This window comes from Hemitrygon akajei, chromosome 9 (genome assembly GCF_048418815.1).
Source record: "Hemitrygon akajei chromosome 9, sHemAka1.3, whole genome shotgun sequence".
NCBI classification, from domain to species: Eukaryota; Metazoa; Chordata; class Chondrichthyes; order Myliobatiformes; family Dasyatidae; genus Hemitrygon; species Hemitrygon akajei.
The window spans coordinates 66,176,782-66,189,727 of record NC_133132.1 but is presented as its reverse complement, the minus strand read 5'-3'; the positions used below and the strand labels follow the sequence as shown (position 1 = coordinate 66,189,727).

General features: G+C 41.4%; 1 protein-coding gene across 1 annotated transcript in view; it reads left to right on the top strand.

The window, feature by feature from the left end:
• The window catches only part of LOC140732658 (dynein axonemal heavy chain 8-like), a 952,247-nt gene that overhangs the window by 250,037 nt on the left and 689,264 nt on the right, over positions 1 to 12,946 (top strand). Inside the window, exon 21 of the mRNA XM_073055351.1 lies at positions 1,517 to 1,658. Coding sequence (XP_072911452.1) covers positions 1,517 to 1,658 — 142 coding nt within the window. The remainder of the gene's footprint in view (positions 1 to 1,516; positions 1,659 to 12,946) is intronic.

The window sequence follows — 12,946 nt, the reverse complement described above, 5'->3', positions numbered from 1 at the left end:
TTTTATACCCTGTAAACAAAAACTATCACATGACCTCTCACTGGCGGGAAAATGATGTCACTCCACCATCACAAGACCATTACCTCATCTCCAGCATAGCCTCAATTACATCATGGTCACGTGACAGGTACAAGATACCCAAGGGTACGTAACAACGGCAACGTACATTGGATGAATTCCTCCATCAATATCTATTTGGAACTAGTACACAATTTTATGTTACTGGAGTAGTATTGGTTGTGTTGTAATTTGTTTTGTATTTAATTAAATACATAATTAGTTACTTAGTTTGTCATTTTTATACGTTCTTAAATTATTTTCATGAAACTTTGCTTAACTGGGCCAAAATGTACTGGACTCGATGTGTTTTGATTAACTGGAATCTACTGTATTTTAGTCTTGTTTCCCCTTTAAGCATATATTACTTTCTTCATCCCTAATAGAGTTGTAGCTCCCAGTCTTAGTTGCTGAAGTTCTGTGCAGAATGAACTGAAAGTTTACATGTGAATGAAAAAGATAAATGTATGCAGTGACATTTATTAGTTTAGAAATTTTAAGGGTGTTGAAGTACTTTGGAAATGGAATGATCTATACAGTGTTTGATGGCAAAATTTAAATGACATGTGGTAATAACATTGGAGAGAATAGTACAAATTAGCCCCTTTAGAAATGTTTTAATTACTGAAGCGGGTGTTATTTCAATTTCCAATCATTTCAAGGCCCTAAAAATATACTTAAAAACATTGAAAAGGCATAGATCTATATTGGATGAAAGGTTCTTCAACCTAAAAATGTTAACTATTTTTCTTATAACAGATGCAGCCTGCCCTGAATGCTTTCAACATTTTCTGCTTTCATTGTTACATTGATCCATATACACTCAGTGGTCAATTTGTTAGATACCTCCTGTACCAAATAAAAGAGCCACTGAGTGTATGTTTCTGGGGCTCTGCTGCTGTAGCCCATTCACTTGGAAGTTTTGACATGCTGTGCATTCAGAGATGCTCTTCAGTACACCACTATTATAATGTATGGTTCTTTGAGTTACTATTGCCTTCCTGTCATTTTGAAATATTCCGGCCATTCTCCTCTGACCATCTCTCATTAACAAGGCGTTTTCACCCACAGAACTGCCGCTCACTGGATGTTTATTCTTTTTGTTTTTCACATCATTCTCTGTAAACTCTAGGGACTGATATGCATGAATATCCCAGGACATCAGGAGTTTCTGAGATACTAAAACTATCCCGTCTGGCACCAACAATCATTCCACTGTCAAAGTAACTGAGAGCACGTTTCTTCCCTATTCTGATGTTTGTTCTGAACAACAACCAAACCTTTTGATCATGTCTGCATACTTTATTCAATTAGTTACTGCCACGTGATTGGCTGATTAAATATTTCCATTAACTAGAGGTGTACGGGTGTACCTAATAAAATGGTTACTGAGTGTATATTATCTTATTCTTTTCACCAGTTTTTGAATTGTTATTTTCTCTGCTAATGTGTTTTATAGCTTCACTGCAAAGAATGGACAAAGATTTTGATTCCAAAATGTAACAGTGTTGAAAAAACTGTGGAACAAATAGTAGAAGTGTTTTTAGAAATCTCTGATTCAGTGCTGGTGAAAGAAATTCATGAATCTGAAAAAGAACCAGGTAAGAACCATTCCTGAAGAAGGGTCTTGGCCCAAAATATCAACTGTTTATTCTTTTACATAGATGCTGCCTGGCCTGCTGAGTTCCTCCAGCATTTTGTTTGTGTTGCAAGAACCTTTCCATGATTTTATAACTGATCTGAGGTCTAAATCCTCTAATTTGTTAATATCTGTAGTTCATAAAAATCTCTCAGCCTCAAATTGATAATTAAGAATTTATATGGCTTCAATTGTCAAAAGAGATTTCCTTTGTTACTTTCCTCTGGAGGAGGAAAATAAAAACTGCAAATATTGGAAATCCAATTCAAAACCAGAAAGTATTTGATACATGAAACATGAAATTTGAAACCTTGTTGGTAGAGTTAAGAAACTGCATAGGTAAAAATATCTTGATGGGAGTTTTATATAGGCCTCTGAACAGTAGCCAGGATGTGTGATAGAAAAGATATATAAAAAGAGCAATGTTACAACGGTCATCAGGGATTTCAATATGTGGGTAGACTGGGAAAATCCCAGCCTCCAGATCCAGCACATTATTCTCTACAACTTCTGCTACCTTCAACAGGACCCCACCACTAAGCACATCATTCCCTCTCTACTCCTCTCCGCTTTCTGCAGGGATCATTCCCTCTGCGACTCCCTGGTCCACACCATCCCTCGCACGGATCTCCCACCTGGCACTTATCCCTGCAAGCCTAAGTACTACACCTGTCCCTACACTTCCTCTCTTACCACCATTCAGGGCCCCAAACAGTCCTTCCAGGTGAGGCAACACTTCACTTGTGAGTCTGTTGGGGTCACCTATTGCATCTGGTGCTCCCGGTGCTGCCTCCTCTACATTGTTGAGACCCGATGTAGATTGGGGGACCGCTTCGTCGAGCACCTCCGCTCCGTCCACCACAACAGACAGGATCTCCCAGTTCCAACCCACTTCAACTCTGCTTCACATTCACATTCGGGTATGTCCATAAATGGCCATTCGGATATAAGCATTCGGATATGTCCAAACTCAGGTTGGAGGAGCAATACCTCATATACCGTCTGGGTAGTCTCCAGCCCCTTGGCATGAACATTGAATTCTCCAACTTTGCTCCCCCTCCCTTCCCTCATCCCATTTTCACTCTGCCTCCTCCAGCTGCCTATTACCTCCCTCATGGTTCCGCCTTCTTCTACTACCCATAGTGTTTTCCCCTTACATTCCTTCTTCACCTTTCCTGCCTATCCCCTCCCTGCTACCCCTCTCCCACCTCTTGATCTTTCCCCTTATTGGTTTTTCACCTGGCACCTACCAGCCTTCTCCTTCCCACCCTCCCCCACCTTCTTTATAGGGCCCGTGCCCCCCCTCTTCAGTCCTGATGAAGGGTCTTGGCCCGAAACATTGACTGTTCATTTCCATGGATGCTGTCCGATCTGCTGAGTTCTTCCAGTGTGTTGTGCATGTTGGGAAAATCAGTTGGTGCTGGATCCTAAGAGAAGGAATTTGTAGAATGCCTACAAGATGGCTATTTAGAACAGCTTGTGATTGAGCCCACTGGGAAGAAGGCAATTCTGGATTGGGTGTTGTGTAATGAACTAACTTTCATAAGGGTACTTAAGGTAAAGGAATACTTAAGAGGAAGTGATCATAATATAGAGTTCACCCTAAAGTTTGAGAGGCAAAGCTAAAATCACATGTATCGGTATTGAAGTGGAGTAAAGGGAACTACAGAGGCTTTAGAGAGGAAATGGACAAAATTGATTGGAAGGGGACAACAGCACAGATGGCAGCAGAGCTGCAATGACTGCAGTTTCTGGCAGTAGTGTGAAGACACAGGATCAAAGTTCAAAGTAAATTTATTAAGAAAGTACATTCTGTATATGTCATCATATATTGCTCTGAGATAGTTGTTCTTGTGGGCAATTAACAGTAAATACAAGGAAACACAATAGAATCAATGAAAAGAAACTGCCCAAAAGATGAACAAACTGATACGAGATGCACCCAGCCATGCTAGCTTCTGAGGTTTAGAAGCTCTAACTCTCGGAGTATGGTTAACTGATGTGGTCCCTTTAAGGGTTCAGGACCATCCCGCTAATTGTCAATCATGTTTTAGGCACCAAGAATTGAGTATTTAAAGAGCACCTGAACGGAGCCTCAGTGCTCAATAGTAATCCCAACCAAGGATATTGTCTAGCGTTATGTCTTGTGCTCAGTTCTCAATTCAGTTTTATTCGGTGTTACAATCCTAGCCTCAAATACTCCAGCATTTGGGTCCAAGCCATCCTCATCAAGGATTCACGTCACACAAACAACCAATGTGCAAAAGACAACAAACTGCAAATACAAAAAGAAAAAAATACCTAGAAAAGGTCTTGTATCTCCTTCCTGATGGCACCAATGGGAAGAGAGTATGGCATGGATAGTAGGTGCCCTTAATGATGGATGCTGCTTTCCTACAACAGTACTCTTTTGGGATGGTTTTACCCATGATGGACTGGGCTGTATCTATAACATTTTGTAGATTTTTCAGTTCAAAGACGTTGGTGTTTCCATACCAGGCCAAGATACCACCAGCCAGTATACACTCTGCTATGCATCTGTAGAAGTTTGTTAAGGCTTTAGCTGAATCTCTGAAAACTTCTCAGAAAGTAGAAACACTACTGTGCTTTCTTTGTAATGGCACTTTACGCTGGTCCAGGATGGTTCCTCTGAAATGATAATGCTGAGAAAGTTAAAGCCGCTGATCCTCCACCTCTGATCCAATGATGAGGACTGGCTGATGGACCTCGGGTTTCACTTCTTGGAGTCAATAATCAGCTCTTTAGTTTTGCTGATGTTGAGTCAGAGGTTGTTGTGCACCACTCAGCCCGATTTTTAGTCTCCTTCCTATATGCCAATATGTCACCATTATTGATTTGGCTGACGACAGTGGTGTCATCAGCAAACTGAAATATAGCATTGGAATTCTGCTTAGCCTCACAATCATAAGCATAAAGCAAGTAGAGCAGGGTGTTAAGTACACAGCCTTGTGGTTCACCTGTGCTGATATGATTGTGGAGAAGATGTTGAGGATCAGTTCATCACAAAGAAGAAGAAGCATTCTAAAGGGAAAATGTGGCAACCGTGGCTGAGAAGGGAAGTCAAAAGCAGCATAGAAGCAAAAGAGAAGGCATTTAATATAGCAAGAATTAGTGGAAAGATAGACTATTAGGAAGCTTTTAAAAATCAACTGAAGCATGTAGTGAGGCCAGTAATAAGAACATTATTAATTTAACTTCTGGACCATTGCTACACCACCATCAAGAATGCCTACCATGCTATTCCACATCCTCACTTCGAGAAGCCTGATCACCTGGCTGTACTTCTACTCTCTGAGTATAGGAAGAAACTGAAGACTGGAGCACTAATAGTGTGGACCAAGAAGTTATGGACAAGGGAAACATAGGAGTGCCTTGAATCGGTGGACTGGACTGGACTCAGGGATTCATCTTCGAACCTGGATGAGTATGCTGCAGTTGTAACTGACTTCATTAAAATCTGTGTGGATGAGTGTGTGCCTACAAAGACTTACTGTACATTCCCAAACCAAAAGCCGTGATTGAACCAGGAGGTACATCGTCTGCTGAAGGCTAGATCTGTGGCATTCGAAGTCTGGCACCCAGGCCTGTACCAGAAAACTAGGTATGATTTATGGAGGGCTATTTTAAGGGTGAAGAGATAATTTTGCATGATGTTGGAGGTGACATTAGATGTATGACAACTCTGGCAGTGTTTGGAAGACATTACTTTCTACAAAATGAAACTCAATAGCATGAATGGCAGTGATGCTTCACTACCAGAGGAACTGAATGCCTTCTATGCCCACTTTGAAAGGGAGAATATGACTACTGTGAAGATCTCTGTCTCAGAGGCTGATGTTAGGCTGTCTTTAAAGAGAGTGAACCCTCACAAGGCAGAAGGTCCCAATGGAATACCTGGTAAGGCTCTGAAAACCTTTGCCAACCAACTGGTTGGAGTATTCAAGGACATTTTTAACCTTTCACTGCTACAGGTAGAAGTTCCCACTTGCTTCAAAAAGGCAACAATTATACCAGTGCCTAAGAAGAATAATGTGAGCTGTGTTAATGAATATCACCAGGTAGCATTCACATTGACAGTGATGAAATGCTTTGAGAGGTTGATCATGACTAGACTGAACTCCTGCCTCAGTAGGACCTGGACCCATTGCAATTTGCCTATTGCCACAATAGGTCAACAGCAGACACAATCTCAATGGCTCTTCACACGGCCTTAGACCACCTGGACAACACAAACACCTATGTCAGGATGCAGTTCATCGACTATAGCTCAGCATTTAATACCATCATTCCCACAACCCTGACTGAGAAGTTGCAGAACCTGGGCCTCTGTACCTCCCAACTGGATCCTCGACATCCTAAACAGAAGACCACAATCTGAAGACAATCAACACTGGTGCACCTCAGGGGTGTGTAATTAACCCACTGCTCTACTCTCTATATACCCATGACTGTGTTGCTTGACATAGCTTAAATACTATCTATAAATTTGCTGATGATACAACCATTGTTGGTAGAATCTCAAATGGTGACAAGAGGGCGTACAGGAGTGGTATATGCCAACTAGTGGAGTGGTGTCACAGCAACAATCTGGCGCTCAATGTCAGTAAGAAGAAATAGCTGATTGTGGACTTCCGGAAGAGGAAACTGAAGGAACACATACCAATCCTCACAGAGGAATCGAGAGTGAGCAGTTCAAATTCCTGGGTGTCAAGGTCTCTGAGAATCTAACTTGGTCCCAACATATCAATGCAGTTATAAAGAAGGCAAGACAGCAGCTATACTTCATTAGGAGTTAGAAGAGATTTGGTTTGTCAACAAATACACTCAAAAACCTCTATAGATGTACCATGGAGAGCATTCTGACAGGCTACATCACTGTCTAGTATGGGGTGGAGGAGGGGTCTACTGCACAGGACCGAAAGAAGCTACAGAGGGTTGTAAATTTAGTCAGCTTCATCTTGGGTACTAGCCTACAAAGTACCAGAATCATAATCAGAATCAGGTTTATTATCACCGGCATGTGACGTGAAATTTGTTAACTTAGCAGCAGTAGTTGAATGCAAAATCTAATCCAGCAGAGAAATGATAATAATAATAAAAAAAATAAACAAGTAAATCAATTACATATATTGAATAGATTTAAAAACATGCAAAAACAGAAATACTGTACATTAAAAAGAGTGAGGTAGTATCCAAGGTTCAATGTCCATTTAGGAATCGGATGGCAGAGGGGAGGAAGTTGTTCCTGAATTGCTGAGTGTGTGCCTTCACGTTTCTATACCTCCTACCTGATGGTAACAGTGAGAAAAGGGCATGCCCTGGGTGCTGGAGGTCCTTAATAATGAACGCTGCCTTTCTGAGACACCACTCTCTAAAGATGTCCTGGGTACTTTGTAGGCTAGTACCCAAGACGGAGCTGACTAGATTTACAACCTTCTGCAGCTTCTTTCGGTTCTGTGCAGTAGCCCCTCCATATCAGGCAGTGATGCAGACTGATGACCCAGATACTCCTCCGTAAGATTCCACAGTTATTTTGCTCATTTCTCAATCATGACTGCAAGTGCTGTCGCTCCCAAGCTCCCTGAGTTCTGGCAGGAACATGCCGCATTTGGTTTGCTCAGGCAGAGGCCCAGTTCACAGTGGTGGGATTCTCGCAAGCCCACACAAAATATTACTATGTCATCACAGCATTAGACAGCTCTACAATGACCAAGGGTGATGACAGCAACTATCCCCTCCCCCCGGAAGTCCACAGGTATGAGATTCTTAAAGCAACTCCTTCTAGAGACTTTCGAACTTTACGGGTCTGAGTGCACCTGTTGGCTTCCTCTCACTGCCCGGCCTAAGTGACTCCAAGCCGTTGGAGTTAATTGATCACATGTTGTCCCTCCTTGGCTGACATCAGCCGTATTTCATCTTCAGAGAACTCTGCCATTCAATCATGGGCTGATCCAGTTCTTCCAGTTATCCCCACTTCCATGCCTTCTCCCCATACCTTTTGATGCCCTGGCTAATCAAGAACCTATCTATCTCTGCCTTAAATGCACCAAATGACTTGGCCTCCACAGCTGCTCATGGCAACAAATTCCCTCTGACTAAAGTAATTTCTCCACATCTCAGTTCTAAAAGGACATCCTTCAATCCTGAAGTTTTGCCCTTTTGTCCTGGACTCCCCTACCATGGGAAATATCTTTGCCATATCTAATCTGTTCAGGCTTTTTAACATTTGGAATGCTTCTATGAGATCCCCCTCATTCTCCTGAACTCCAGGAAATACAGCTCGATAGCTACCAAATGTTCCTTATGCGATAAACCTTTCATAAACCTCTCACGACCAGACTATGTAACAGTTTCTTCCCCCAAGCTATTAGACTCCTCAATACCCAGAACCTGGACTGACACCTTGCCTTATTGTCCTGTTTATTATTTATTGTAATGCCTGCACTGTTTTTGTGCACTTTATGCAGTCCTGTGTAGGTCTGTAGTCTAGTGTAGCTTTCTCTGTATTGTTTTTTTACGTAGTTCAGTCTAGTTTTTGTACTGTGTCATGTTAACACCATGGTCCTGAAAAACATTGTCTCATTTTTACTATGTACTGTACCAGCAGTTATGATCGAAATGACAATAAAAGTGATTTGACTTGACTTGACTTGATTCCTGGAATCATTCTCGTGAATCTTTGCTGAACCCTCTCCAATGTCAGTGTATCCTTTCTAAAATAAGGAGCCCAAATCTGCACACAGCATTCCAAGTGTGGTCTCACAGGTGCCTTATAGAGCCTCAACATCACATCCCTGTTCTTATATTCTATACCTCTAGAAATCAATGCCAGCATTGCATTCACATACCTCACCACTGACTCAACCTGGAGGTTGACCTTAGGGTATCCTGCACAAGGACTCCCAAGTCCCTTTGCATCTTGGCATTCTGAATTCTCTCACCACCTAAATAATAGTCTGCCTGTTTATTTCTTCCACCAAAGTGCATGACCATATACTTTCCAACATTGTATTGCATTTGCCATTTCTTTGTCTATCCCCAAAACTATCTAAGTCTCTCTGAAGGCTCTGTTTCCTCAGCACTACCTGCTCCTCCCCCTATCTTTGTGTCATCGGCAAATTTAGCCACAAATCCATTAATCCCATAGTCCAAATCATTTACATACATTATGAAAAGCAGCACTGACACCGGCCCCTGTGGAACTCCACTGGTAACCGGTAGCCAGCCAGAATAGGATCCCTTTATTCCCACTCTCTGTTTTGTACCGATCAGCCAATGCTTCACCCACGCTAGTAACTCCCCTGTAATTCCATAGGCTCTTATCTTGCTAAGCAGCCTCATGTGCAGCACCTTGTTAAAGGCCTTCTGAAAATCCAAGTACGTCACATCTACTACATCTCCTTTGTCTACCCTGCTTGTAATTTCCTCAAAAAATTGCAGTAGGTTAGTTAGGCAGGATTTTCCTTTGAGGAAACCATGCTGGCTTTGGCCTATCTTGTCATGTGCCTCCAGGTATTCTGTAATCTCATCCCTAACAACTGATTTCAACAACTTTTAAATAGCAGAGTAACATTTGCAATTTTTCAGACATCCAGTACATTGCCAGAATCTATCGATTCCTGAAAGATCATTGTTAATGTCTCTGCAATCTTTCTAGCTACTTCTTTCAGAACCCGAGGGTGCAGTCCATCAGGTCCAGGAGATTTGTCCATCCTCAGACCATTAAGCTTCCTGAGCACCTTCTCAGTCATAATTTTCACTGCACTGCACTGCACTTCCCTGACACTCTTGAATGTCTGGTATATTGCAGATGTCTTACACTGTGAAGACTAATGCAAAATACACATTCAGTTCCTCTGCCATCTCCGTGTCTCTTGTTACAATATCTCCAATGTCATTTTCTATTGGTCCTATATCTACTCTCAACTCTTTTTTACCCTTTATATACTTAAAAAAGCTTTTAGTATCTTCTTTGATATTAGTCACCAGCTTCCTTTAATAATTCATCTTTTCCTTCCTAATGACCTTCTTAGTTTCCTTCTGCAAGTTTTAAAAAACTTCCCAATCCTCTATCTTCCCATTAGCTTTGGATTTCTTGTATGCCCTCTCTTTTACTTTGGCACTGACTTAACTTGTCAGCCACAGTAGTGTTCTTCTTCCATTCGATAAATTCCTCTTATTTGGAATACGTATATCTGTCTTGCACTTCCCTCATTTTTCACAGAAACTTCAGCATTGCTGCTCTGCTGTCCTTCCTGCTAGTGTCCCTCTCCAGTCAACCTTGGCCAGTTCCCCTCTCATGCCATTGTAATTTCCTTTAATCCACTGAAATACCGACACATTGGAATTTAGTTTCTCCTTCTCAGATTTCGAAGTGAACTTCGATCATATTGTGATCACTTTTTCCTCATGGTTCCTTAACCTTAAGCTCTTTTATCACCTCCAGATCATTGCACAACATCCAATCCAGCACAGGCGATCCCCAGTGGGCTCAGTAACAAGCTGTTCTAAAAAGCCATCCCTTAGATATTCTACAAATTCTCTCTCTTGAAGTCCAATACTGGCCTGGTTTTCCCAATCCACTTTCATGTTAAAATCCACAATGATTATCATGACATTGCCCTTCTGACATGCCTTTTCTATCTCCTCCTGTAATTTGTAACCCACATCCCCAGCTGCTGTTTGGAGGCCTGTATACAACTGCCATTGGGGTCCTTTTACTCTTGCCATTTCTTAACTTTTTCAGATATGAGCAATACCACAATGACTTTGAGTTCTAAAAACAGCAGATTCAGATTAAAATTAAGCTTTTTATGTTATGTCACATGTACATCAAAACACACAGTAAAGTATGTTGTTTGTGGTGAGAATATGCACTCACTCACACACGCATTGCCTTGTCATTCCACTGTTGTTGCAGTAAGTGTACACACTTCAATGTCTTCCCCAGTATATTCTCAATATTAACCCATTGTTTTCCCTTCACATTACTATGTACATTCAGATTCAGACACTAAAGTTTAGTTTAATTCCAAACCAAGCGTGGTTTGGTTTTATGGTACCTTTCCCATCATATTTTAATTTACTAATTGGGATGTGTAAGTGTGTAAATGTTGTTTGTATACTGTATTTAAGGTAGATACTTAGAAGTTCAAAATAAAATTTATTATCAGAGTACATACGTGTCACCACATACCACCCTGAAATTTCTTTTTCCTGTAGGCATACTTAGCAAATCTATAGAACAGCAACTGTAAGCAGGATCAATGAACAATAAACTGTGGAAATTCATTGATGCTGCCTGACCTGTAAGGAGTCAACATCAAGATGGCATTGCCAAACAATGAATCCTTAGGGTGACATCTTCCAGTCAGCAAATCTATCCAATTATTTAACTTTGTCTACACCTTTTGCTTGGTTTTCTTGTCTTGTTTGTGTTATGGAAACTGTTTGAAACTCAATTGAAGGATCCAGCGCTATACTGTGTCCGGAGAGCTGTCACATGAAAATCAGAGACAGGGTCCAAAAAGTTCTGAAAACACAAGCTGACTTGTGGAAAAGACCATGAACATCTCCATCTCAAAGCAGCAAGGAAGATTGAATGTAGAGAGGGCCAGCAGCCGGACTGGCCCATTTGGCCCTGCAGTCAGCACATTTGGCCCCAGATTGGTGGCATTTGGACCAGGGTTGGTGGACACTCTTTACAAAAGGGCTGAGTTTGTGTGGCTGCTCTCCTCATGTGCAGACAAAAAGACGTTTCCCATATTCTGAGATTTATGTGATTATTGGACAGTTTCATTTAGTTTTTTGGTGTTTTCTTTCTTGTGGCTGAATGGCGGATGGGTGATCTGTTGATTTTTGCATGTAAGGGGGTGGGGTTTGGTGCTACTGCCGCTATTCTTTTCTGCGAGTGAGGGTATTGGAGATTGGGGATTGTTATGTGTAGGAAGTCAGTGATTGTTATTGTGGCTGATTTTTAGCTGTGGGGGTAGGGGAATCTTGGGGTCTGCAAGTTTTGTTTCTTTTCTTTTTCATGTGTGGGAGTGTGTATGTCTTTTCTTTCATCAACACTTATGTTTTTTCTGTATTTAATAGCTATCTGGAGTAGACAAATAACAGAGTTGTATCATACATGCATACTTTAACGATAAAATGAACCTTTGAATCTTTGATAGAAATAAGTAATAACAGCATGAGATAACACAATAAAGAGTCTTTGAAGTTAAGCCATTGATTGTGAGAACATCAGAAATAGAATAAATGTAGTTATCCTCTTTTGTTCAAGAGCCTGATGGTTGAGGGTATTAACTATTCTTGAACCTGATGGTATGAGCCCTGAGGCACTTGTATCTTCTACCTAATGGCAGCAGCAAGACAGCAATGTTTCATGTAGATATGCTTAATTGTTGGGAGGGCTTTACCCGTGATGTACTGGGCCAAATCCACTACCTTCTATAGGATTTTCTGCTCAAAGGCATTGGTGTTCCCATACCAGGCCGTAATGCAGCCAGTTAATATACTTTCCACCATACATCTGTAGAAGTTGCCAAGATTTTGGATGACATGCCGTATCTCTGCAGATACCTGAGGAAGTAGAGGCACAGTTGTGCTTTCTTTGCAATTATATTTATATGATGGGTCTAGGACAGGTCCTCTGAAATAGTGACATCCAGGAATTTAAAGTCACTGACCTCTACCTCTGATCTTCTGGATCATGGAGCTCTGGTTTCCCTCTCATGAAGTCTTCAATCAGTTCCTTGGTTTTATTGACATTGAGTGAGAGGTTGTTATTACACCACTCAGTCAAATTTTGAATCTCCCTCCTGTATGCTGATTCATCACCACCTTTGACACGGCCCACAACAGTGGTGTAATCAGCAAACTTGTATATGGTATTGAAGTTGAACTTAGCCGAACAGTCATACATCTAAAGTGAGTAGAGCAGGAGGGTAAGCACACATCCCTTTGGTGCTCCTGTGCTGATGGAGGTTCTGGAGGAGATGCTTTTACCAATCTGAACTGACTGGGGTCTGCAAGTGAGGAAATCCAGGATCCAATTGCACAAAGTGGGTGCTGAATCCAAGATCTTGGAGTTTACTGATTAGTTTTGAGGGGATGATGGTATTAAATGCTGAGCTGTAATTAATAAAGAGCATCTTGATGTATGCACCTTTGCTGTCCAGATGTTCCAGGGTTGTGTGAAGAGCCAATGAGATGGCATCTGCTATG